Raw genomic sequence first — 23,854 nt, 5'->3', positions numbered from 1 at the left:
GTCTTGCATCTGCTTAATTTCTTCTGTTTCAAGGGACGCACGTAATAACGGAATCAATCTTTTCCATCTTAGTGGTGAACACCAAACATTTTGAAATGTCTGTTGGTAAATAAATTTTACTACAGCAAGTGGGCCAGGGCCATATGTAATACTGAGTGTTCTGTAGATCCATGGGGAACAACTGCGCAAGTTAGGAGCAACAGGAATATGCTTGTCCACAAGTGCATTGAGCTAAAAGTCTGCCACTGATGTGATTCCAGGGAACCTTGTTGATTAACCCTATACATATTTTTAATTGAACTATGCTTCTGCATTGCTCTTTTTTGGAAGCATTTTTTTTCATAACAGTTGAGTATATTTTATTTGAAATGCTTTAGAGCAGAAGCTTTTTCAATTTGTGAATACCGGTATTTTCATACATTAAATGAAGCATCTTGGAAAGGAGACTCAAGTCTAAACATAATACGTTTCATTATATGCCTTAAGACACATTGCCTGAAGGTAATTTTGTACAGTAAATAATTTTGTGTACATTGAACCATCAGGAAGCAAAGGTGTTACTATGTTTAGTCACCCTCATGGACAGTAATGTATTTTTGAGGATTTTGCTATTCTGGATAAGACATGTTTAATCTAGAAGTGGAGGCATGCTCTCATATTTAAGTCCATATTGTCATATGTATCAGCATGCCAGCACAAACACATCAAATGTTGGTGTTCTTTCTTGTAGCCATTGATAAGGAAACAACCTTATTTGAAATGTTTTTTACATACCTATTCTGTAGCCTCAGTCTACATAATAGTGCAAATCTACACACCATCTTGGCTTTATTTTCCACAGGAAGAAGTTTAAAAAAACGGTCTCTAGCCTTGGCAATGATATGGGCCTTCAGATGTTATTGAATTGGAGGTTCCAGTAGTGGAAGCTGGGTTGCATAACATGGGAGAGGGCCACGTGATTTCTGTTTCTGACATGGTATAAGAATAAAGGTTGTTTTGGTGAGAGCATCATTGTAAGCTCATTAAGATCCTTGAGGGCCCATATTTTTCCCTAACTTTTCAGGGATAGAATAGATGTTCTAATTAGGTAAAACCAGCCATAATACTTTCAAGACCCATCTTAAATTCAGGCACCTTTTTTAAAAAGTTGACTCGTAAAGGTAGTCCAGTCAAAATTGATTCAAAATACAATGTAAATACTATAATTCTAATTTTTTTTAAAATATATCTTACCATCTTTCTAAATAAAGTAGCAAAAGGAACAAGCTTAATCTATCCTGGGAGAACATAAAAGAAGCACTAACCCACTTTTTAATCTGCTCCAATACTGTTTCTGGCCTTTTTGAATGTCTAAGTAGGAAAAATGTGGTGATCTGGGGTGGATGACCCCAAGTCAGCACTGGCACTTTCTTCTCTCTGCAGAACAATCCTCGACTTATCCACTGGTCATATTAAAATCTGTAATTTTGACACCACCACCCCCCGCAACCATTTGAGTACTTACAGTACCTGTTCATGACAAAATGTTTTTCTTACCTTGTCCGCTTGTATCAAAATGCTACAAAAGGTCCTCGCTCAGGCATTTTTAGTATGGCTATGCATTTCTCATTTTAATTCAATTGAGCACGTGTCAAATGCAAGCCTTGCGGGCCAGATCCGGCCCACTGCCAGTCATTTTATGAGGCCCACGGGGCTTTCAATGCCAGTGCAACATAATTACATTTATGCAATCTTACAAACAGCCCTTTGAGTAAATAGGTTTTACACCCCAATATAAAATGTTACCTTTTGTGATTACAGAAAGACGTAGGAAAGTGCTGGTCTCCTATTGACTTTTGATATGTAAATGTGGAAAGTAGTTTTAAAAATGTCCCTGAATGGATTCTATGTTGTTCTTGAAATTTTGTTCACACTGATTTGGCTATATTGACTAGTGTAATCTGTGTTTATGGAAGTATTTGCATAATTATCCATGTAGCAAATGGTGCTCAACTAAATCTCAGCTTGCCACTTGTGTATCTTATGAAAATGTTTTCCCTTTGTAGTTTTTGCTCAGCAGGGCTTTATATTAAACAACTATTGGTAACTACACGTTCCTCTTCACAACAGTTTTTCATCAGAATTGGGTACTAGTATGTCTTCACATTGCCGCTGCTGCTGATGGCTGACCCAGAAACAATACTTAAAGACATATCCTGTGCAATATGAAAATAATCTTTCTCCTGAGCTGCTAAGCAAGTATGTGTGCTTGTCTGCACTTTTCAGGTGCTTGGAATACCTGCCAAGTGTGAAGATGTAGACTTAGCTTTGTATCTTTCTTTATTGTGAAAGACTTTTGATTGTTCTTCAAAAGTGCTTTGAGTGCTCAGCAAGTAGAAAACCAAAACAGCCTAAATTTTGTGGGATCGTTCCACTCTCTGTTCTGCAGTTCTAGAGATTAGTAGAACTGGCTACAAATCACCTGTATCTACAGCAAAGTGCGCATCATGGCCTTGCTCATTAGAGAGATGCTTTGTGAAATTGTGGAGCTCTTCCAATAATTTCATTTTAATGGAAAAGGGAAAGTGATATTACTATACAGGCAGTCCCCAAGTTATGAACAAGATAGTTTCTGTAGGTTTGTTCTTAAGTTTAATTTGTATGTAAGTTTGGACAGGTATTTTTAAGTGAAACTTCAGCCACCCATCTCTCTGTCTCTCTCTCTAGATAGATAGCATAGGGAAATGCTAACATCCCTGTGGTGTTTGTGTTGCTGTCTGAGCCCCTATTAAGGAAATTTCACCTCACTTTCTATTCCTATGATAATTAGATGTTGAAAAATTTGGCTTGGTGATAAAGCTTCAGTTGAGACACCTTTTCCCCCATAATTACTCTTTCAGAAGTGAATTTCCCTTCCTGGGAGTAGATTTCTCTCACTGTTGCCTCACCCCCATTTGAAACTATGAGTTGTTTGTAAGTCGCAACTGCCTATACAGTAATTGCGCATCAATATAAAATTACTTGACTGTGTTTCCCTCAAATGTGCTCTGATAGTGCAGTATTAAACTAAAAAAATGAAAGCAACTTTGTTACAATCTGGTTGATTCTATAACAACACAACATGCAGTCAAGAGTTTGATATTTCTTTCCTGAACAATGAAAGTAGTCCCAGTGCAATTTACATGTTTGCATGTTAGGAAATAATTCTGCCATACATATTTCAGATTTCAGGCACTAGCGCAATGATTTCATTTAGTAATTTACTTCTAAATAATGTTAATGAAACATTAGTAATATTAAAATGTTTATTTGTAAATTTTTGAAGAGGCTTTGCAGGAAGATTTGTTTCTTGTGAAAATGCTCACTGTAAAAGCCTTTGCAGATGTGTAATAAATGCACAAACTGAAAACATGTTCAGAATATCAATAAGTTATGTTTAGCACCAGTTGCTTCTCTCAGGCAGCAGTAAAAGGCTAACAAAATGTAAGGCTTTGATCTTCCCTATCTGTGAGATTATTTGAAATGAACTACCAGATGTATGAATAGCATACAGACATACAGTCAATTTCTTATGGATCTGCTAAAACCTTAATAAACATCTAAAGAATGGCACCTGTGTAAGAAAGTTTAAGAATTTTAAAAAGGTCTGGACCACCTGGAAGAACTCCGCTCTTCCTGAGAGTTACTTGTGCTTCAGCCCCATTGTCTTCAATAGGACTGTCTCTCGACTAAGGCCAAAATCTAAAGCTCTGTATCAAATCTATGACATGGCTGGGAATCACATGGCCCTCCATCTATTGGACTACTATCCCCAGCTTCCTCACTATTGCCTATTCAGGTTAAGGCTGCTGGGGAGCCTGACATCTGGTGAGCCACATGCTTTCTACCCCTGGTATAAAACCTCAAAACTTGCGAGCAGAGTTCTCAAGGCAAAATATAAATAAACTCACAATCTGAGATAGATTTTAATGAGAAATGAATTATCCTGGGGACTGTGGCTTTCATACCATTAGTATGTTCATCAACTGCTAGAAGTTGAAATATGCCAAAGTTACCCCGTGGTAGCTATACAGAGCTGTACATTAATGACGAAACATTAAAATATGCAATAACAGGCTGCTTGTAACAGACAGGCTATATCTGCAGCAAACTGAGATGGTAGCCTATGCAACCATGGACAGCAAGTGGTATGCCATTTGTAATGCTTCCCTACACTGCCCTTGGTTGTGCTAGTTTATTACATGGAAGGAACATTTAAAGTACAATGCACCACTCAAGTCTGAATTGGAAAAAGTCCAGAATTCTGCATGTGTAGAACAGCACTGTATTCACAAAGAGTTTAAGAAAACAGGAGCCTTAAGGCTGTAATTTTAAGCACATTCACTATGGACAAAGTCAAAATGACTGCTGTAAACTTATGATTGTGCTGCCCATGTGCAGAGACCTGTTTTTCAAGGCCCAGAAAGTTCTGAATGACTTGTAAATAAGTGAGTAGCAAGCAGCAAGGTTGCTGAGTGAGCAGATAGACTGCATCACTGGAGTATCAGACATAATCACTATGGTCTGTGCTGATGTTAGAAAACTTTTATACATCCAATCCTGGCTGCTTTCAACCTTTTCTTTCTAGATCACAGCAAAACCGTTTCTAGAGCCACCATCATCCCAGATTTAAACACTGCTTGGATAGGTGCAAACAGCACGGTTCTTGCAAAGAAGGCACTGGGTAAAATGTACAGATTCCTGGATGATGGCTAATGTCCTGTCTGCTGTAACAGCCAATGAAATGGCAATGGATGAGTGAATATAACACTTTTCACAAAAATAGCCCTGACTTAACTTCGAGTTTCTATCTGCTCTACCACCCATTCCAATGGCATAAGGCATTGTTCCCAAATTGAACCCTCATTACTTGCAACTGATTCCCAAATGTTGCTTAGATAGTCTTCTATTTTATTCTTCGCAAAGTCTGAAAAACAAAGGAGGTTGCCTAGTCACTTTTAGGCTACATTAAATGCCTGCTGAGTGATGTGTTTTTGGTCATCATAACTGGCTGCAAACTACCTGAAACCCATTACATAGAAAGTTTTAAAATAAACAGGTTAGTCTGGCTGATACTCATTGTCCCTTCAATCAAATGCAATTTGTTGTAAAAAAAAAAAAAAAGGAACAGTGACGCACTAGAGATTTTGGCTCACCACCACTGCATGTAGTGCATTGGGACACTACGTATTTGCCAGGTCTTCCAATGGGAGCTAAGCTATATTTAACCAGATCGGGGCTGGAAAACATTTAGCCTGCACAAAGCCAAATAACTGAAAAAGGAGAACCGTTAATGATAGAATCCTTGCTATATTTGAGGATGAGATAATTGTATAGCCCCCCAAATCCTTCCTAATAGCAACTCCCAGAAGCGCTAGTCAGCATTTTGAATGAAGAGAAAGTTGCAACCAATGGGAGGACAACATAATTCCCAATTCTGCTTTAGCGTGAGAGGGATCTGTTTCCAGTGGTTTTCTCAAAAAGAAGTCAACTTCCTTTGGGGCAAAAACAGCTCATGTTTTGATGTGTGTGTGGTACTCGGCAAGTCCCTAAAAGGCAATATTAGCCCCTGGAATTTGGCCTTCCCTAGAAAAATAAGTCATCTACCATTAAAGCTGTTCTTCATGAAATATTTTGTTTTTAATGCCATCTTGTCTGATATTTTACTAACAGTAGAGCAGAACACAATGCTTTGCCAATGATCAACAAAGCAGGTTCATGGCTAAAGATGCTCATCAACAAATCTAAATCTTGCTGTGCTTTTGTAATTCAGTATCCAAGATTTAGAAATAGGCACATGCAGCACATGCACAGATATTCCAACAAAAGAACCCAAAAGATTCAATGCAACTTGCTTCCATGTAAATGTGCAGAAAATAGCATCCTCAGACAGAACTATAAAAAAAACCCACAACTGAAGGTCCCCCCACCCCCTACAAAAATAGCTTGTATGGCAGAAATACTCAAAAACTGTTGCTAGGGCTTCATGTTTCACATTTAAGACACTAGTCAACAGATCAATGAGCAATTTCATCATAATGTTTTTTACAAGATGACTTCCAAGTGTAGGGCACAAAGTAGAATTTACCATTTGCATGATCTAATTCAGAAAAATCTATTGGTTGAGGAGTTGGCATTTAACAAGATATAGCCTAGGTGTGTTTGTATTTTAAAGAGGCAGGTAAACAGACTATTCTTGACAACAATGGGTACTTAGTTCATAATAATGCTATTCAAAAGCAGACAAAATTCAGGAAGCATCCCTTGATATCCAACCACTTTCCGTTAAGAAATTCAAAATCCTTTTCTTTAGTACTTTATCCAAGTAACTAGGTAGACGACTTTTGGATGGAATGCCCTGTCTTTTTTGAAGATGATCTTTAATGATGATAGTTTTAACAGTCACATAACGTGCAGGACTCAGATTAATAGAACTACAAAGTACTTTCTCTCGGTCAGATAACAATTCAAAACCAGGTAGATTTTCAATTGTAGCAAATTCACCATCTTTACCATCTTCTTTTCCTCTTTTAGAAGTACTAATGTTTTTATTTTCTTTCCTTTTTTCTCGTTTGTGTCTGGCTGCCTCATATTCTGCAGACTCTTCCATTTTGGTTATACCATTCCGTCGATACCGCTGTAGTTCCCTAATCTTGGTTCGAAGAATCTTCTCTTTGTGTAGGTTTTCAAAAAAGTCATCAAACTCCTTGCAAGACATAAACTGATAGAGAGACCGGAGTTTTAATCTCAGCTCTTTTTCTTCTTTTGTAATTTTGCGTTTCAAAGGTTTTTCTTTGTCTCTTCTTTCCTTCCCCAGAAATGCAGGAACCAGGTTGTAGTCACGGGCAATGTTCTTTCGGCGCTGCCTTTCCTTCAGTTTTCTTACGTACATATCTACATGGGCTCTTTTTAATTCAATTTCCACATCGTCGTCATCATAATTAACTGAAAGGCCACTAATCAGAGTCTCAGCATCTTGGTCATACTCAATCTCATAATCATCACGAAGTGGCATGTAACCCAGCTGTTGTTGTTCAGCCACTGATATGTCCAGGGGTGGCAAAGGCATTGTTAGACTAGGAGAAAGTGGACCACCGCTTGGACAGGTATGATCTGTCACTCTGTTTGGAATAATATCAGGGATGCAGGCCTTTCCAAGATTACCATGTATATACATGCTCACATAGTGTTCCATTACTTCCTGGGGTGTCCGTGATGCTCCAACATGAGCAGCCATATCTTCCTAAAATAGAATGAAAGAATACCAGAACTATTAATATGAGAAACCTCAAGACAACAGTTTACAAGAGGAGAAGGGAATCTGTGATTCTCCTGATTTAAGACTCCATCCATCTCCTGATAATGTCCCAAGTGGTCAAGGCACCTGGAGGCCCTATTCTCTGAAAAGCCATAGGTTCCGGACCTCTGTATGATAAGAAGATTCCATATATGTACGAAATATTTTGACTATAGATTCTTGAGACCTAGAGATTACTGGAGAAAAACACCTCTAAGTCCTCCACTTCAAAACTTACTGATATGTAACACAGCAGACAACTAGCCCAAGCCTATTTCAGCAATGAACTCTATTTAGGATATCTAAAAGATTATGATAATACCTTTCTCCCAGTAATGAGACTCAGGATGAATAACTATATTTTAAAACAATACAGAAATACAATAAAAACTGAAATAAAAATATAAATATAGAACTGAATTAAAAAGCAACTTGTAAAGTTAAAACACTAAAACATTACAATTTATTACAAGGTTAGACAAACTATAAATACATTAAAATGTGTTAGATGCTTTTCTATCCAATAAGGTCATGCACAACGATTAAAATACACAATAAAATATTTGTCTTATGATATAAGACATCAAAATACAACAAAAAGGTGACCCAATCAGCTCCAGGGAGTTACAAGAGAATGTCGTGTCAAGAGTGACTTGAGAAACCGCAAGTCGCTTCTGGTTTGAGAGAATTGGCCGTCTGCAAGGACGTTGCCCAGGGGACACCCGGATGTTTTTGATGTTTTATCATCCTGGTGGAAGGCTTCTCTCATGTCTCCGCAGGAATCATATCAAGAGAATGATACAAATCAAATACAAAACTAGCCAATGCCTAGATGACTGCCTTGACTACAGGGTTGGCTTGGGGATCCATTCTCGGGTTGTGACAACATAGAACGCCTGATTCCACAACCTCAGTGGAGGTTTCATAGACCAAAGAACTGAAAAGTGATGTGGGAACTGGAACTCCTTTGATTATTTCAATCTGGAATGATCCTTCAAAACCAAGTGAAAACCAATGACAACGGAGCAGAGATTTCCAAACATTACCTGTTGGTGCACGCATGCTTTTGCAACACAATTGTTGGCTTTTCCTAGCAAACGGGAGGTTAGACCAACCCCTTAGAAGTGATATGGGCACATATAAACTGTAATAACAAAATGTATGGGGATATAACATATCTCACAAAAATCTTTCATTTATATTTTAAAATATGATTTATTGCTTATTTCACATAGACTCATTATTAGTGCGACACGTCTACAAGTGGCAACCGACACTCTAATGCAGAGTTTTCCATGCTGTGTGTCACAACACATTAGTGTGTCAACTGTCATTTGTAGGTATGTTGTGTGAATAAGAAATAACAAAACCTTGGAAATTGATGTTACTATCTTCCTATCCTATCTGTTTTGTCATTGATCCACTCCTTTGGACTTCACACAACTCTACCATTTGCCAAAATATATGACCCTGTTCTTTTCTTCTTCTTTGTCTCATAGATTTCATTGACCACATCATGTATCCCTGTTCGTTGACGCAGCTCTTTATTGCTAACTTTATCTCTTACTATCACACCACACATCCTTCTTTCCATTGCTCTCTGGATCACTGCCAGTTTTTCCTGTTATTATCTTATTACCCTGCATTCTAAAGAACCTAGGCTGTATGATGTATTTAGGGGTGGTTTTAAAGTTTTATTATAGTTCAATGCATGTTTTAGGGCATGTGGCAGCAAGTAATAATATTTGGTCTTATATGTTTTCTGCTGCCCTGGTGACTAGGACTCAGAACAATGGCTTCAAACTACAGGAAAGGAGATTCCACCTGAACATTAGGAAAAGCTTCCCAACTGTGAGAGCTGTTCAGCAGTGGAACTCTCTGTCCCAGAGTGTGGTGGAGACTCCTTCTTTGGAGGTTTTTAAACAGAGGCTGGATGGCCATCTGTCAGGAGTGCTTTGAATACAATCTTCCTGCTTCTTAGCACGGGGTTGGACTGGATGGCCCATGAGGTCTCTTTCAACTCCATGATTATATTAACTTTTATTATGCATGTTTTATCTGCTGTAAGCCACTTTGGACCCTTAAGTAGGGAAAGGCTGAGTATGAATGAATGAATAAATAAATAGTAACAATAAATGTGAAATATATAAATGAAAAGTTTTTATGAGATGAGTCCAAAGATGTTTCATTATTGCAATTCTTGCGTGTGTGTGGCTCTGATAAAATGTTGGTTGGTTGAACCTTGGCTTTGCTAGTAAAACTGGATTAGTATGCTGCGAAATGATGCATGCCTCAAAAGGTGTTGACACCAACATGGAAGCCTTTGCAGCATTTGACCAGCATCTTTCAAATGCAAGCAAGTCAAATATTGACTACTGGGTGAGGTGCTAGCTGTGCCTTCCAGAGCTGCGGTGGCACAATGGGTTAAATCCTTGTACAGCTGAACTGCTGACTTGAATGTCGACAGTTTGAATCTGTGAGACGGGCTGAGCTCTGTCATCTCCAGCTTCAATGCAGGGACATGAGAGAAGCCTCCCACAAGGATGGTATAACATCCGGGAGTCCCCTGGGCAATGTCTGTGTAGATGGCCAATTCTCTCACACCAGAGGTGACTTGCAGTTTGTCAAGTCGCTTGTGACACGATATAAAAATAATAATAAAAGCACCTCAGCAATGAAAGTGTAGCAAGGATGCAGTAAGCCTAGAAATTCTAAAAGAGGTCTCCAGATTGCACTTGTTCTCTCAGGAGAGCAGCAGCAGATAGTTTCCAGCTGTTTCTGTTGCCCTGTTTCCCACAACATAGGAATAAAAGAGGGGATGTGAGGCGATGGAGAAGCTTTAATGCTGGAGAGACTTCCACACAGAAGCTCCAACATTAGATTTCCTCTAAAGGCCTCATTTCTAGAGGGCAGCTTCGAGCAACAGCTATGGATGAAGTTTGGGAACCTGAGAGGCAGGCCCCGTCTGGCGCCTGGAAGGCCGCTGCTCCAAGGCTCCTCCTCCTCCTCCCCCTCGTCGGCCCTCCTCCTCACCCAGTTGCCGAAGCCGAACTGCTCGATGGCGTCCAGGAGGAGCTGCTCTTCGCGGCTGCTCCACCCGCCCTCGGCCTCGGCGCCCCAGAGCGTGAAGCGCCCTCCGTCCACCAGCTGGTAGCCATGCCAACGCCGGTGCGGCCCGATCTCAGCCCCCGCCGAGAAGCACTCCGGGCAGAGCTCGATGTCGACGCACTCGGTGCAGCGGAACCGGAGCGAGCTCACCTCGGCCAAGCAATACACGCAATACTTTTTGCCCAGCTCCGCCATCTTGGCTCGCCGTGCCCCCTCCCTCCTTTCCTTCCTTCCCTCAGAGGAAACGGGGCCCGGCGCACCTGTGACGTCCCGGGCGGCGACGGGGGGAGGAGGGAAGGCGAGCGGCCAATGAGGAGCCGGAGCGCGGGGAGGGCCAATCAGCGTCGAGGTTTGGGATGCGTTTCCCCTCGCAACCGCGCGCGGGGCCGGGGCTGCTGTTGCCTAGCGACGGAGAGGCGCCGAGGCCCGTCAGTTTGGAGAAATGGAGGAGGAAGAGGAGAAAGTGATGGAGGCCGCGGCGGAAGAGGCCGCGGCTCTGACAGAGCCCGAGCCGGAGAAAGAGGAGGAGAAGGCGGAGGGGAAAGAAGAGGAGGCGGAGGGGAAAGAGGAGAAGGCGGAGGAGAAACCGGAGGAGAAGGAAGAGGAGAAGGCGGAGGAGAAGAAGGAGGAGAAGGTGGAGGAGTCCGAATCGGCTCGGGAGACCTCCTCAGAGGCGGAGGTGGCGGTGGCAGTGGTGGTGGCCAGTCCTCCGCTGCCTGAGGAGGCAGAGGCACAGGCTGTCCCTGAGGCGCCGGCGGACAAGGCCCCGGATGAAGAGGCCCCTCCAGCGGCGGAGGGAGAAGCGGAGGCAGAGGGCGCCGCCGTGGAAGGCAAGGCGGAGGAGGGAGCCCCAGAAGATGAAGGCCCGAAGCCGGAGGGGGAGGGGGAGCTGCCGGCGCCTGAAGGGGGAGAGGAAGAGCAGGAGGAGAAGGCGCAGGAGGAGGAAGCCGCCCCGAGCGAAGAGGCGCCGCCTGAGGAGAAGCCGGCGGCGGCAGAGGGAGAAGGAGAGGCAGAGGCAGAAGCAGAGAAAGAAGGCGCGGCGGAGCCTCCCCCGCCCCCGCCGCCCAAGCCCGAGCTGCCCATCTCGGTGACCTTCGCGGAGGGCGAGGCGGCGGAGCCCTCCCCGCTGCTGCTGGGCGCCGACCTGACCCGCCGCATCAGTCTGAGCCTGTGGGAGCTGGACAGGGTACGCGGGCCCTCGGTGGGCTCCAGCCCGGAGAGCGTGGGCGCCCTCTCTCCGGAGCGCGAGACCGAGGAGCATCTGGCCGCGCGCCGGGCCGAGGAGAGGCGCCGCCGGGAGGAGATGACGGACCACTTCCAGATGCTGCAAGTCGAGCGCTGCCGCCTCCGCAACGAGAACCTCAAGATGCAGGCCAAGCTGGGCGAGCTGCTGGCCCGAGGCGTCAAGGAGGGGCCCCCCCGCCCCGCCGCCGAGCTGGAGCAGCACATCTCCGACCGCGAGCAGCGCTACAGCCGCTACCTGGCCTCGCTGGAGGAGCTGCGCGCCCACCAGGCCGCCGAGGGTGCCTGGTACCGGAGGCAGCTCGAAGCCCTCCACGACTCCTGCCAGGAGAAGCTGGGCAAGGTGCAAGCCGAGTGGCAGGCCTGCCAAGCCGTCAAGAAGGAGGTGGCCGTCTTCACCATGGGGCGGCGCCTGGGCGGCAAGCAGGCCGCCAAGAAGGAGGTGGACCAGATCCAGGCCCGCGAGCAGGCCAAGGAGGACGAGATGACCGAGGTGGGTGCCTTTCCGCCCACCTGCACTTCCGAGTGCACCTCCCCGCGGGTCCTTCAGATATAGACCAAGCATGGGCCAACTTCGGCCCTCCTTTCAGGGGGTTTGGACTCCATCTCCCGCAATTCTTAACAGCCAGTAACAGACGTCACAACCTCTGAGGATGCTTGCCATAGATGCAGGCGAAACGTCAGGAGATGATGCTTCTAGAACAGGGGTCCTCAAACTTTTTAAACAGAGGGCCAGGTCATAGACCCTCAAACTGTTGGAGGGCCGGATTACAATTTGAAAAAAATCATGAATGAATTCCTAAGCATACTGCACATATCTTATTTGTAGTGCAAAAAACACTTTAAAACAATACAATAATTAAAATGAAGAACAATTTTAACAAATATAAACTTATTAGTATTTCAATGGGAAGTGTGGGCCTGCTTTTGGCTGATGAGATAGGATTGTTGTTGTTGTTGTTGTGTGCTTTCAAGTCATTTCAGACTTAGGCCGGGTAAATTACCTTGGAGGGCTGTATGCGGCCCCCGGGCCTTAGTTTGAGGACCCCTGGTCTAGAACATGGCCATATAGCCCGAAAATAATAATAATCATAAAACTTTATTTGTACCCCGCTACCATCTCCCCAAGGGACTCGGTGCGGCTTACATGAGGCCAAGCCCACAATACAACAATAAAAACAATAGCAACAGTAATACAAATAATAAATAAAACTCATAAACAGAAAATAGCAATAAACATTAACAATAACACAATGACATTTAAAAACCTATGGCAGGGCCAAATGTACTAATTAAAATGTAAAAAATAATGCTGGCTGTGACCAGGTGACATATAAACAGGATAGAAATTTTGGAGAGGGATAGAGCGTGCAGACAAACCTACAAGAACCCAGCTAGTAGGCTATTAGGAATTGTGGGAGTTGAAGTACAAACTCCCTGGAGGGAGGGCTGAAGTTGGCCCATGCCTGGTCTAGACTCTCCACTACAGCAGAGTGTCTTCAACAATGTTTCCACTTGGGATCACTTCTGGCCTGACACATTTTTTACATAAATTTAAAATAGGTAGCATTTACTGACAGCAAAGCAGCATTTGTAAGCATAGGGTTGGAAGACACAGCATGGGCCATCCAGCCCAACCCCATACCAATTAAAGCACCCCCAAGAGATGACCATCCATACTCTGTTTAAAAGCCTCCAAAGAAGGAGCTTCTACCACACTCTGAGGCAGAGTTCCACTTCTGAACATCACTTACAGTCAGGAAGTTCTTCCTAATGTGCACTTGAAATTAGGCATGGACAATCCATGGTTCTAAATGGCTTACAAAACTATGGGATGCTGGTACTTTGCTTCTAAAGTGTTTCTAAAGTGGGTACTTTGCTTTCAACATTTCATTATTATTTCATTATTGGCGATTGTTTTGACAGAACCAATTAGGAACTGCCATTTATAACAAAATTTTGAAAGTTTTGTTAAGAGATCTGAAATTTTCACCACCAGAACTTTAGAAACACTTTAGAAGCAAAGCACAAGTACCCCCTAGTTTTGTAAGTACTTTAGAACCATTTAGAACCATGGATTGCCCATGCGTCCTTGTAATCGTTTTCCTCTCAACCTTCTCTTCTGAAGGCTTAACCTACGCTCATCATAGGGCATTGTCTCCAGACCTTTCATCATTTTAGTCACCCCCTCTGTACACACTCCAGCTTGTTAATATACCTCTTACATTGTTGTGCCCAGAATTGGATGCTGTTATTCCAGGTGAGATCTGAATAGAGGCATCACGACTTCCATTGATCGAGAGCAGGGATGAGTAAACCCAGGCCCGGGAGCCAGATGTGGCCGCTTGGCCTTTTTCTCGGGTCCTCCTCTCTCTCACCATCCTATCCTTCCTTCCTCCTCTTTCCTCCTTCCTTCCCCTGCTCTTTCTCCCTCCCTCCCTTTCATTTTTCATCTTTCCTTCCTTTTCTCCCTCCTTCCCTTTTCTTTCCTTCCTTCCCTCCCTCCATTCCCATCCACCAATCCTTCCTTCTGTTCTTCTCTTCCTCCTTCCCTTCCTTCCTCCCTTCTCTTTCTCCTTCCTCCTTTCATCCTGGGGGGTGTTTAGCTGGAAGAAGAGAAGGTAGAACCATGTTTCAGGATTTAAAAGTGTGCCCCTTCTCTTGTAAATGCTGATTTGTTATCAGTAAATGTCTTGATTTTTATACCTATACACCAGGTAAATATTTCTCAGGCCAAAAGGGGTCCCGAGTAGAAAAGTTTAGTAATCTCCAGTGCATAACTATCTCTCAAGTTCTCCCATGCAAAGAGGCCAAGAGATCTTCTCAATACTGATGGTATCAACAGCTGTGGAAAGATTTAGAGAAACCCAAAGGAATGCTTTCCCCCGCCTCCCAACTGCCATTCTTCATCATATTTGCTTGAGTGATTACCATATATTCTGGTGTATAAGACTACTTTTTAACCCAAGAAAATCTTTTCAAAAGTCAGGGGTCGTCTTATACGCTGGAGTAGCCTTATACACGGGAGACGTCTTATACATAGGAATCATCTTATAGAGCGGGTGCTGAAACTTCCAATCGGATTGGAGAATCTGTGGTTGCCGCATATGGTGGGGGAAGCTCAAAAATGGCAATGGCTGTGTCCCTGCCATATGTAGCGTCTGTATGAAATAATTAAGGGCGACGCTGTACAAGTACAGTAGAAGAAAATCCATTCATCGGGATTCGTGGACTTAATGCGGTCCCGATGGTGAGGTGAAGGGTCACCTCACCGGGAAGGTGTAAGTGAAGGGCAGAGCAAGCTGCAGGCTTCTGGGGCTCCCGGGGTATGGAAAAAAGAGTAGAGTGACTCTGGGCCCAGAAAAACACACCTCTTTTACCTGTCTGGCCTGCCTTTGTATCCTATTACCATACCTCCTCCTCTGCCTCTCAGATCTTGCTCCTGAAGATTGCAGTGAAGCAGTGCAGGTGCGCATGTGCGAGATTTGAGAGGCAGAGAAGGAGGTATAGTAATAGGAAATTTACCATATTGAAATCAAATCTGATGCTTTAAAAAATTTTATTTGGTGTGCGTTGGAAAAGGGTAGTCTTATATGGAGAATATATCCCAAACTCTATATTTTAACTGGAAAAGTTGGGGGTCATCTTATACGCCCAGTCGTCTTATATGCCGGAATATATGGTAAGTGGCCCTAACCAGCCAAATCGGAAAATACACTCACACAAGGTAAACAGGAATGGGAAATTTAAACTAATTTATTCAGATCAGAAAAGTAGGGAGCACTTCACTCTCATAAGTTGAACTGCTCTGCTAGTTGAGCCTTTTAGGGGAGATTCCATTCTGATCAATTGGACCATTACATTTTTAAGGCTGCAGCTCTATTGGTATCTCTTGTCTTACTTCTTGTTTCTCATTAGGGGGTAGGGCAAAGCTAGCTGCAGGCTCCTTAAATCAGTCAGTCCTTCAGAGCAGGCATATCTGTTTAAAAGGAATATGGCAACAGTGTTGACATTTCCACCTAGTGCAGTGCTTCTCAACCTGTGGGTCCCCAGGTGTTTTGGCCTACAACTCCCAGAAATCCCAGCCAATTTACCAGCTCTTAGGATTTCTGGGAGTTGAAGGCCAGAGCATCTGGGGACCCAAAGTTTGAGAAGCACTGTACTACTGGTATGTTATGCCCAGTGTACTTTTTGAAGCCAGGTCAAAGTGAATTTCTAAGTCTTGGATTGCAAATGGAATAAAGCTTTCTTACAAGAGGTATTTATTGCAGACATGATCAAGCAGCCAAACACACCAAGTTTTTAAAACTGGAACTACAACACAATTAATGGAGGAAAATATTCATTCAGCACCATCACGTTGATTTTCACAGCAGGTACCTTGCATGACAACTGGAGTTTTAGTTGATTAGTAAAGAATAAAAAGGGCTTTGTGGTAATTCTAATAGCACTTCAATAGCTTCACCAGATTTTATTTTAATTCTAGGTTCGTCTAGACTATATAAAGTTGAAGCACCGGATCCAAAAACTTGAAGCAAACCTAAAAGCCCAGGAGGAACTGGCAGAAGGTCTGCACTTAATAGATTTTGAGCAATTGAAAATTGAGAACCAGACCTACAATGAGAAGATTGAAGAGCGCAATGAGGAGCTTTTGAAGCTCCGGAGAAAGATTACACACACAGTACAAATCATATCTCAAGTAAAAGAAAAGCTGCAGTTTGTGGAAGCAGAGAATCAAGTTCAAAAATCCCAGTTAATGGCAGTTGAAGCTTTAGTAGCTCAAAAGAGAGAGATTCTAACTAAGACTAAACAGGCTCGGGATAATTTACGATTGGACAATGAGAGGCTTCAGCAAAAGTGTGGTTTACTTGGACATACACTATTGTTGAGGGACTATGAAAACAAAGTGAATGCTGCTGAGGAATTCAAAGAGCGGCTTGAGGGATTGAAGCGTCGTCATGCTGGACTCAGTCTTTCATGCCAAGGAGTCAAAAGGAAAATTGAAGGGGTGACATCTTTTCTCCCATTGTAAATTACTATGGTTTAAATGTTGAAAAGACAAGATTTTAGGGAGTATGCAGTGAGCTCCCTAACAGGTTAACATACCTGTTTACCGATATAATTTATGGTTGAGATTATTGTGCCTTAATGTAAAATCAGTCTTATCCACTTGGTTTACAACTATCAAAAGTATTTTTAAACCTGGTGAATTGCATACTATGCAGACTCAACTTTAAAGAGGATTCTGTCCAAGGAATTCTTTGAGGCAATAATGTAATATTGATACTGCCCTACTACCCATTTCTGGGCTATCCTTACTTCTGCATATTTTACCAAGCATTGTGGTAGATAACATACATTTCTCCTCCTCTTCCTCCTTTATAGTATCTTTAGAATGCTTTTAATAAAGAATTATTATTTTAACAGTAAACTGTGTTTTGATTCCTCTAGAGAAGTTAGCGTACTTTGCAGTGTTAAAATGTAAAGCAATGGTTATTTGATGCCTTCTTTTAGTCTTCCAGGGGGAATTCTTCATTTAGTGAAGACAATTACTGCAGCATTGTGAATGGTAGGGAAACATTCTTGCTGGGTTCCACCTGTAAGATAACTAATTAGTGACAGAGTTGGGTATAATATTTAGAAAGCTTATTTATTTATTTGTTTGTTTGTTTCACTTCATTTCTACCCCGCCTTTCTCACCTGAAGGAACTCAAGGCAGCTTACAACTCTGGCAAAAGTTCAATGCCGGTAAAAACCAGCAATAACAATAAAACTTAAAAGTTAAAATAATTGAAATTAAGCAATACTCATAAAACAATATACAAAATTTAAAAAACATAAAGTACATAGTTCCATTCATCCAAAACCCTGCTCATAATCCTTAATCCAGACCATGTTGAAACTATAGAAACTTACTCTTCGAATGCTTGTGTGCGGAGCCAGGTCTTCAGCTTTTTTCTAAAACCCAGACGGGATGGGGCCTGACTGATGTCACTAAGGAGCCACTACTGAGAAGGCCCTGTCTCTCGTCCCCACTAGTCACACTTGGGAAGAAGGTGGAACCAAGAGCAGGGCCCCCTCAGAAGATATTAAAGTTCTAGTAGGCTCATAAGAGTATATGCATTCAGACAGGTAAGTTGGACCAGAACCATTTAGGGCTTTAATTGGGAGGAAATTAATTCTAGTAACATCAGTAGTATTTAATCAAAGTATTAAACTATAGGCTATTTACTGGGATGAGGTATTTTAGTCTTAAAAACTACTGAATTCCTTCCAGGTGTTTTGGACTTTAGTTTCCAGAATTCCTGATTACTGGACATACTAACCTGGGAGTTAGGAGTCCCAAACACCTGGGGGGCCATGGGTTGTGCAGGCCTAGGCCATTCTGAAAGTTTTGAAATATAGACACCAGAGACAAATATATTTGGAATTAAGTGCAGAAACACTGCACAAGTTAAATGCACAGCTATTTACAGAGAAATGAAGAGTAGCATTTCATAAGGTTAAAGGAGGCCGGCAAGTGCACACACTTCCCATTTAAGCTTGTAATCACCCAAATCGAGTAAACTTAGCTCAACCAAACTACAAGTGGCAATACAGAAGGCATCTGTTTTTAAAAGTTTAAAAATCTATTTTCAAGAAATTGTTCTTATTAAGAGACATTATTTGTGTACTGAAGTATGCACTCCCAATAGTTGACTCTCATTCCTGATTTCAGCAGATAGTTTTTTTTCTCGGTCAACTACAGCCCAGCACTTTAACAAGTTACGATTTTATTGTGCCTCCAACTTCCCAAAACCAGTGTACGATTTCTGTGTTGGAAGTACTTTGATCTTTACAGCTTAAAGGACCATATCTTGGAAAGTCTCTGTACATTGGGCCCTGAGAGTGGCACAGCAACAGGTAAAATAAATCCACCTGCATCCCAACAAAATTGAGATTATTGAACAAAGCAATTATGTAGAATAGTATACATCTCCAGAGACATAAACATTTTATTTTTCAAGTTATTAGATGCAGTTCAGGCTACCAATTTGGTCAATATAGATGATATAAGAGTCACCTAAAGGTACAACACTGACAATATACATTTAAATAAGCTTGGCCTATATTTTAAAAATCTATGTTTTAAAAGAATCAAAGAGAACATGATGCTTTCATTGAGGATGACTTTGAACTATCAATCCTTTCGCTCCTTTACTTATGATTGTGGTAGGCCTCATGCTACTAGTGACTTGTGTGCAATCTCCAGACTTTCCCCATTGCTGTGAAAAACGGAAGGTGGATGGTCCTGTGGAGTCTCAACAAACATTAGAAAACGTCAGGAGAGAATGCCTCTAGAACATGGCCATATAGCCTGAAAAAATCTACAACAACCCAACATTAGAAAAGCTTGCAGAAGCAGCAGTTCTTTAAAGTCAGCCCCTTATCAGAAAATGTGCATTCTTCTCCCTTCATTATTTTGATCTATGACAAGATCAAGAAGCATCTGCAGCTCAGTTCTGTACTACACAAGACATAGCAAGTGTGTCAGGATGGTGGGAAGATTAAGAAATGACAGGAAGGAAGATGAGACAACTGGTTCCTCTGTGGTCTGAACTCCCTTCTCCTAGCTGTAGCTTTGTACAAATTCATTTCTCTCTTCCAACTTGAAAGGAGAATCCCTTCTGAGAAGTTCAGTGCAATATTTATTTCTTTTGCAAGGTAAGATAATAGCATTAAAATATTTATACCCTACCTTATATTAGATCTCTGAGCAGCTTACAAAAAGCATTAAAACAAGTAATAGTTTAAAAAAGAATATTGAAATAAGCTAAATACTTATTAAATGTTAAAACAGATTTTAAAGATTTTATAACTAGGTTTGGGTTGAATTAATGGTCCCTAAATGATGTGTGTGGGTGTCAGACAACCTGTGGAAGGAGGGCTTTCCACAGTTAGGGTCCTTCACTTGAGAAGGCCCTCTCCTATGTCTCAATAGTGTATGGATATCACTAGAAGAACATGCTGAAGCCCCCCCTTCCCCCCAAAATCAGACCTTAATCTTTGGGCAGGCACATATGGGAAGAGGTATTCCCTCAAGTATCAAGGTCTTAGAGCTTTAAATGTCATCACATGCACTTCGAATTTAGACAGGAAATGTACTGAGCCAATATGCTGCCTATATGGTATTCAGCCAGCAGTTGAGCTGCTGTGATTTGCACTAACTTCAGTGTCTGAGTTGTCTTCAAAGGTAGTCTCACACAGAGCACATTACAGTAGTCTAATAAGGAGGTTACTAGTGCACAGACTACTATCACTAGGTTATCTTTATCCAGGAAAGGCTATACCTGGTGAATCAATATAAATATGTACTAGCAATAGTATCCTTTGATAGCAGGGATTTGTGTTCTTTAGCTGTGTGACTTCAGCATACTAAATGGATGAAATCTATGCCAATGCTGTGTTAAAGGTAGATTTTGTAAGATAAAACACACACAAAACAATGTGACTGTCCTTTTATCTTTTATTTGGTGTTTAGTAACTCCACAAAAACAAATTCAGTTACCCTGGTGTATGTGAAATCAGAACAATACAACCACTTGAAGCAAAAAAGTAGAAACAAATTCAGCCCAGGAATGAAAAACTGATACTTCAGTGCTATGGATATGCAATGCGCTTCATACCACAGTGCATTTTAGCATCTCCACTTTTTAAATTATCCTCGCAGAGAAACAAAAACACAAACTCACACATCAACCTTCTCACTGGAAAGCTTCAGAATTTTATCCATTCAGTTATGAAACAAATAAATATTATTTGTTATTGCCCACACATGTAACATGTACATTTTCAAAGATGTTAAAGTATTAAATCATAGTATAATGAATCATCCTTTCACTGAGATATCTATCTAAATAAGCCAAGGTTAAAAGGTGTGGGTCCCCCTCCCCGCCCCAAATATTCCCGTTTGGTCATTATTCTAACAATGACTCTCTAGTTGAATTAAACCTTTAGAATTCATCAGTTTCGTTCTTTTTGCTTTCATGTTGACAGACAATATTCTCAGTGCATGTGCTATACAACATTTTTAAGGAAGCTCCAGAAGAAAGTAAATATTTTAAAACCTATCCAGAATCTCAAAAAAGAAAAAAAAAACAACCCCAACACTGTAAAGATTTGTTGTATGAAAGCTAAAATAATGTAGCTTAAAAGCAGTTAATAATATTTCCCTGGAAAGTACAAACCAAGCCGCTGGAGTCAAAGTTTCAACAGAAAGAATACATGCAATCTTAGAAGTTGCTGATATCCTAGATCTTAAGTCCATGTACTAGTTAAGAAAAGGCAACAAAACTCAAATTCATTTCAGCAAACTAGCACGGAATGAAACTTGAAAGCCAGTTCAGCTTTTCATTTCAAACAATTATAATTGTTAGGAGTTTCTTGCCTATCAAAATTAATGGCTTAGCATTTTCAAATCAACAGTAAACTTTCTGCACTTTCTGATGTCTTAAACATGCTGTTATTGTATAGATCAGTTTTTAAAACTATGAAATGGTATAAACCTATATTGCTCCTCCTGGCTCTTATGATTTGCATAATACATTAGTAGCACAGGGAATTGATAGTCTTGCACAGTTACAAGTTGACAGATGCATTGACTATGTTAAAATAAACTTTGAAGAGCAGGTCACATAAAGCAACAATCACTACTGCAATCACACACGTAAGTCATTTTCCGCACTCACGCCCACAACACACAACTTACTCCTAACTCTCTCAGAACACAAAGTTAGCTACAAGTTTTACTAAATTAGAACCACAATAGTAGCTAACTGCAGGAGCCACTGGATTTATTTTGGGTGATATACTAACCTTCTGCATATAAAATATTGAATGTTGACTCTGAGATTGTTTCGGTCAAATCTCTGCAGCTTGTGACAAAATTCACTGTTCATAATTTCTCCAGGGACATTAATGATACAACCTTAAGTATGCCTCCAAGTATGTACCATTAGAGTTAAGTGTGCTTCAGACCAGACTGTAGTGTCATTTGTTTAATTATCTATTTTACAACACCGAACCCTGAAAAAGGTGAAACACTAAGCCCTGAAAACAAGGAGGAAAAGAAAATTGTGTTTCTTTTTCCAGGCCTGCAAAAAATCTCTGCTAGCAAGAAGGTAACAAACAATAGTTTCAGCTGTGTTAATTATATGAGTTAAGAGGAGAGAACTTAGAATAGAAAACACAGTTTCTGAAAGTCTCTAAAGCACAGCCCTAGTATTCCTACTCCAATGTTATGAGATCTTAAAAGACAGGACAAGCCATACATGCTTTCCTCTCACATTCAGAAAGGCACTGATAGATTACAGTGTTAAGTATTTATCTCCCAAATCTTAAAAGCCTAAATGTGCCGAAAGTTAAAATCTCTGAATAGCTGTAGACACTGCAATGCTAGTAAGATAGTAATACTGATAGGGCTACAGTTAAAAATAAAAATAACTGCAGCTAGGATGCAAAATAGCAGTGATACTACCAAGACAAATCACATGCACATCCATTCTTGATTCGACAACACAATCTACTCTAGATCCAAATAGCCAAGGAGCTAACATTTTGGAGGGAGGGGGAAAAGCCTTCAATGGGACTGGAATCCCAACTATTGAAAATAAAATATCAAGAAGAGAAAGATAAATACATTTCTGAATCCATTAACTGAAGGGGGAACTCAATTCAGTATTGAGTTTCAGGCCTTCTAGAAGAGTTTCCCATCTCATGCTGTTCCTAGATATCTATTTAAACTCTGTAATTTTACAGGTGAGTTCGAGAGAAAAGCTCCTCTTCACAAGGATCTGTCCATCCATTTCCACCTTCTGATGCTGTGCCTTCAGAGCCGGAGCTATCACTGGAGTATAGCTTCTTCCTAAAACCATTTGATTTTGTTTCAGAATTAGGATCCGCACATCTTGCTTCATGAAGAGAAGCGACCTAAGGATTTTCATGTGAAAACGTATGTCAGTGTTTTGCAACAGAAAAAGTTATTATAGTTCAGAAATAATACAAAAAAATAGAAATGAACATATGAACACGGTGTTTTAATGTTATTTTGTTCTAGAAAAAAGCCTGCATACTGATCAATCATTCAAACAAGCTAGCAGGTTTCCATGCAAGTATCCTAATTTATAAACAAAGGTTTGATTTCAATTGTTATTCCCCAAATAAGAGCCCTGTTGAATCAGTGTTCAACAGAAATTCAACTCTGGCACAATTCCTACTAACTTAATGAGTCTGAATTAGGTCTAGCAAATGGAATTGGGCCCAAAGAGAACTCTGCTGGCACTGAAGAGGGGACAGGGCAGCATTTGGCCAAAACCCTTGCACAAATCACTACACCCTCACACTCCTGATCCAGAGGGATTCAGGACCTTGCCAAAACCTCTGGGAAAGAGACATCAATGAAAGGGGCATCAGGGAAAGGCAGTTCCTGCCCCTCCTTCTACCGAAAGACTTTCCTTCTCTCCCCAAAGAGTTCTTGGGATTTCAAATTATTTAGCAGGAAGCAATGGGATGTAAAGAATTATAGTCAAAAACAGAAATTCATTAAACTTCCCTTGGCAGCTAGAGGAAAAAATAATGGCAGGTTTACAAATGAAATTGATTACTAATGAAAAGAAAGAATTATATATTCCAGATGTTACCTTACTTCAAGTAATAATGGATATGATGTAATGGATGTTAGGAAGAGGTGCTAGAACTTACCATATTAAAATCTAAAAGATGTTGTTCAGTATGTGGTACTTCTTTTGTATCTGTGAATTCTTTGATTCCATTCTCCCTCTTGACATTTGTATGGGATTCTATAAAGGTTTTGTTTCAGAAAATTGGGGGACAAGACAAAAATACCATTAGATCAGTTTTAAAAATTCAAACAAATATTAAACAGCAGAAATCATTTAATGGGTGCTAAATAAAAATCCTTAGGTTAGGATACTTCATGTCAAAAACAAGCAGAAGTTTTAAAAAACTAATACATGAAATAAGTCTCTAGTCATTTCTATTACTCACCAATGACTAAAAAGAACTAGTATGAGACCTGTTCCATTGAAAAAAGTCTACCCCCACACAAAGGAGGATGAAAAAAGGCTTGCAGAAGTCAATACTGTGTGTGGTTGATCAATCAATTGGAAAAAGAATGTTAGAGATTGTGGA

At 41.2% G+C, this 23,854-nt stretch overlaps 3 protein-coding genes across 9 annotated transcripts in view; 1 reads left to right on the top strand and 2 right to left on the bottom strand.

Annotated features, from left to right (window-relative positions):
• Positions 1 to 3,270: 3,270 nt before the first annotated feature.
• TADA2B (transcriptional adaptor 2B) lies at positions 3,271 to 10,690 on the bottom strand. The gene is made up of 2 exons (XM_060774109.2): positions 10,349 to 10,690; positions 3,271 to 7,261 (listed from the first exon to the last, which is right to left on the bottom strand). The coding sequence occupies exons 1-2, from the start codon at positions 10,616 to 10,618 to the stop codon at positions 6,269 to 6,271; spliced, it is 1,263 nt and encodes a 420-aa protein (XP_060630092.1). The 5' UTR covers positions 10,619 to 10,690; the 3' UTR covers positions 3,271 to 6,268.
• CFAP184 (cilia and flagella associated protein 184) lies at positions 10,562 to 16,746 on the top strand. The gene is made up of 2 exons (XM_060774107.2): positions 10,562 to 12,158; positions 16,152 to 16,746. The coding sequence occupies exons 1-2, from the start codon at positions 10,866 to 10,868 to the stop codon at positions 16,695 to 16,697; spliced, it is 1,839 nt and encodes a 612-aa protein (XP_060630090.2). The 5' UTR covers positions 10,562 to 10,865; the 3' UTR covers positions 16,698 to 16,746.
• A 3,411-nt stretch (positions 16,747 to 20,157) lies between these two features.
• The window catches only part of KIAA0232 (KIAA0232 ortholog), a 47,669-nt gene continuing 43,972 nt past the window's right edge, over positions 20,158 to 23,854 (bottom strand). For all 7 annotated transcript variants that reach the window (XM_060774111.2, XM_060774115.2, XM_060774110.2 and 4 more), the window contains 2 exons: positions 23,405 to 23,502; positions 20,158 to 22,633 (listed from right to left, as the gene is read on the bottom strand). In XM_060774111.2, the coding sequence (XP_060630094.2) occupies positions 22,457 to 22,633; positions 23,405 to 23,502 (275 nt within the window). In that variant the 3' untranslated portion in view covers positions 20,158 to 22,456. The remainder of the gene's footprint in view (positions 22,634 to 23,404; positions 23,503 to 23,854) is intronic.

This window comes from Anolis sagrei, chromosome 4 (assembly GCF_037176765.1).
Source record: "Anolis sagrei isolate rAnoSag1 chromosome 4, rAnoSag1.mat, whole genome shotgun sequence".
NCBI lineage: Eukaryota > Metazoa > Chordata > Lepidosauria > Squamata > Dactyloidae > Anolis > Anolis sagrei.
This window is presented reverse-complemented; position numbering and strand designations above follow the sequence as displayed.

Coding starts and splice junctions, on each gene's coding strand:
- TADA2B (XM_060774109.2), bottom strand. CDS start 10,618: ATGGCGGAGCTGGGCAAAAAGTATTGCGTGTATTGCTTGGCCGAGGTG. Junction 7,262..10,348: donor AGTTCGGCTTCGGCAACTGG/GTGAGGAGGAGG, acceptor ATTCTATTTTAG/GAAGATATGGCTGCTCATGT.
- CFAP184 (XM_060774107.2), top strand. CDS start 10,866: ATGGAGGAGGAAGAGGAGAAAGTGATGGAGGCCGCGGCGGAAGAGGCC. Junction 12,159..16,151: donor AGGAGGACGAGATGACCGAG/GTGGGTGCCTTT, acceptor TTTTAATTCTAG/GTTCGTCTAGACTATATAAA.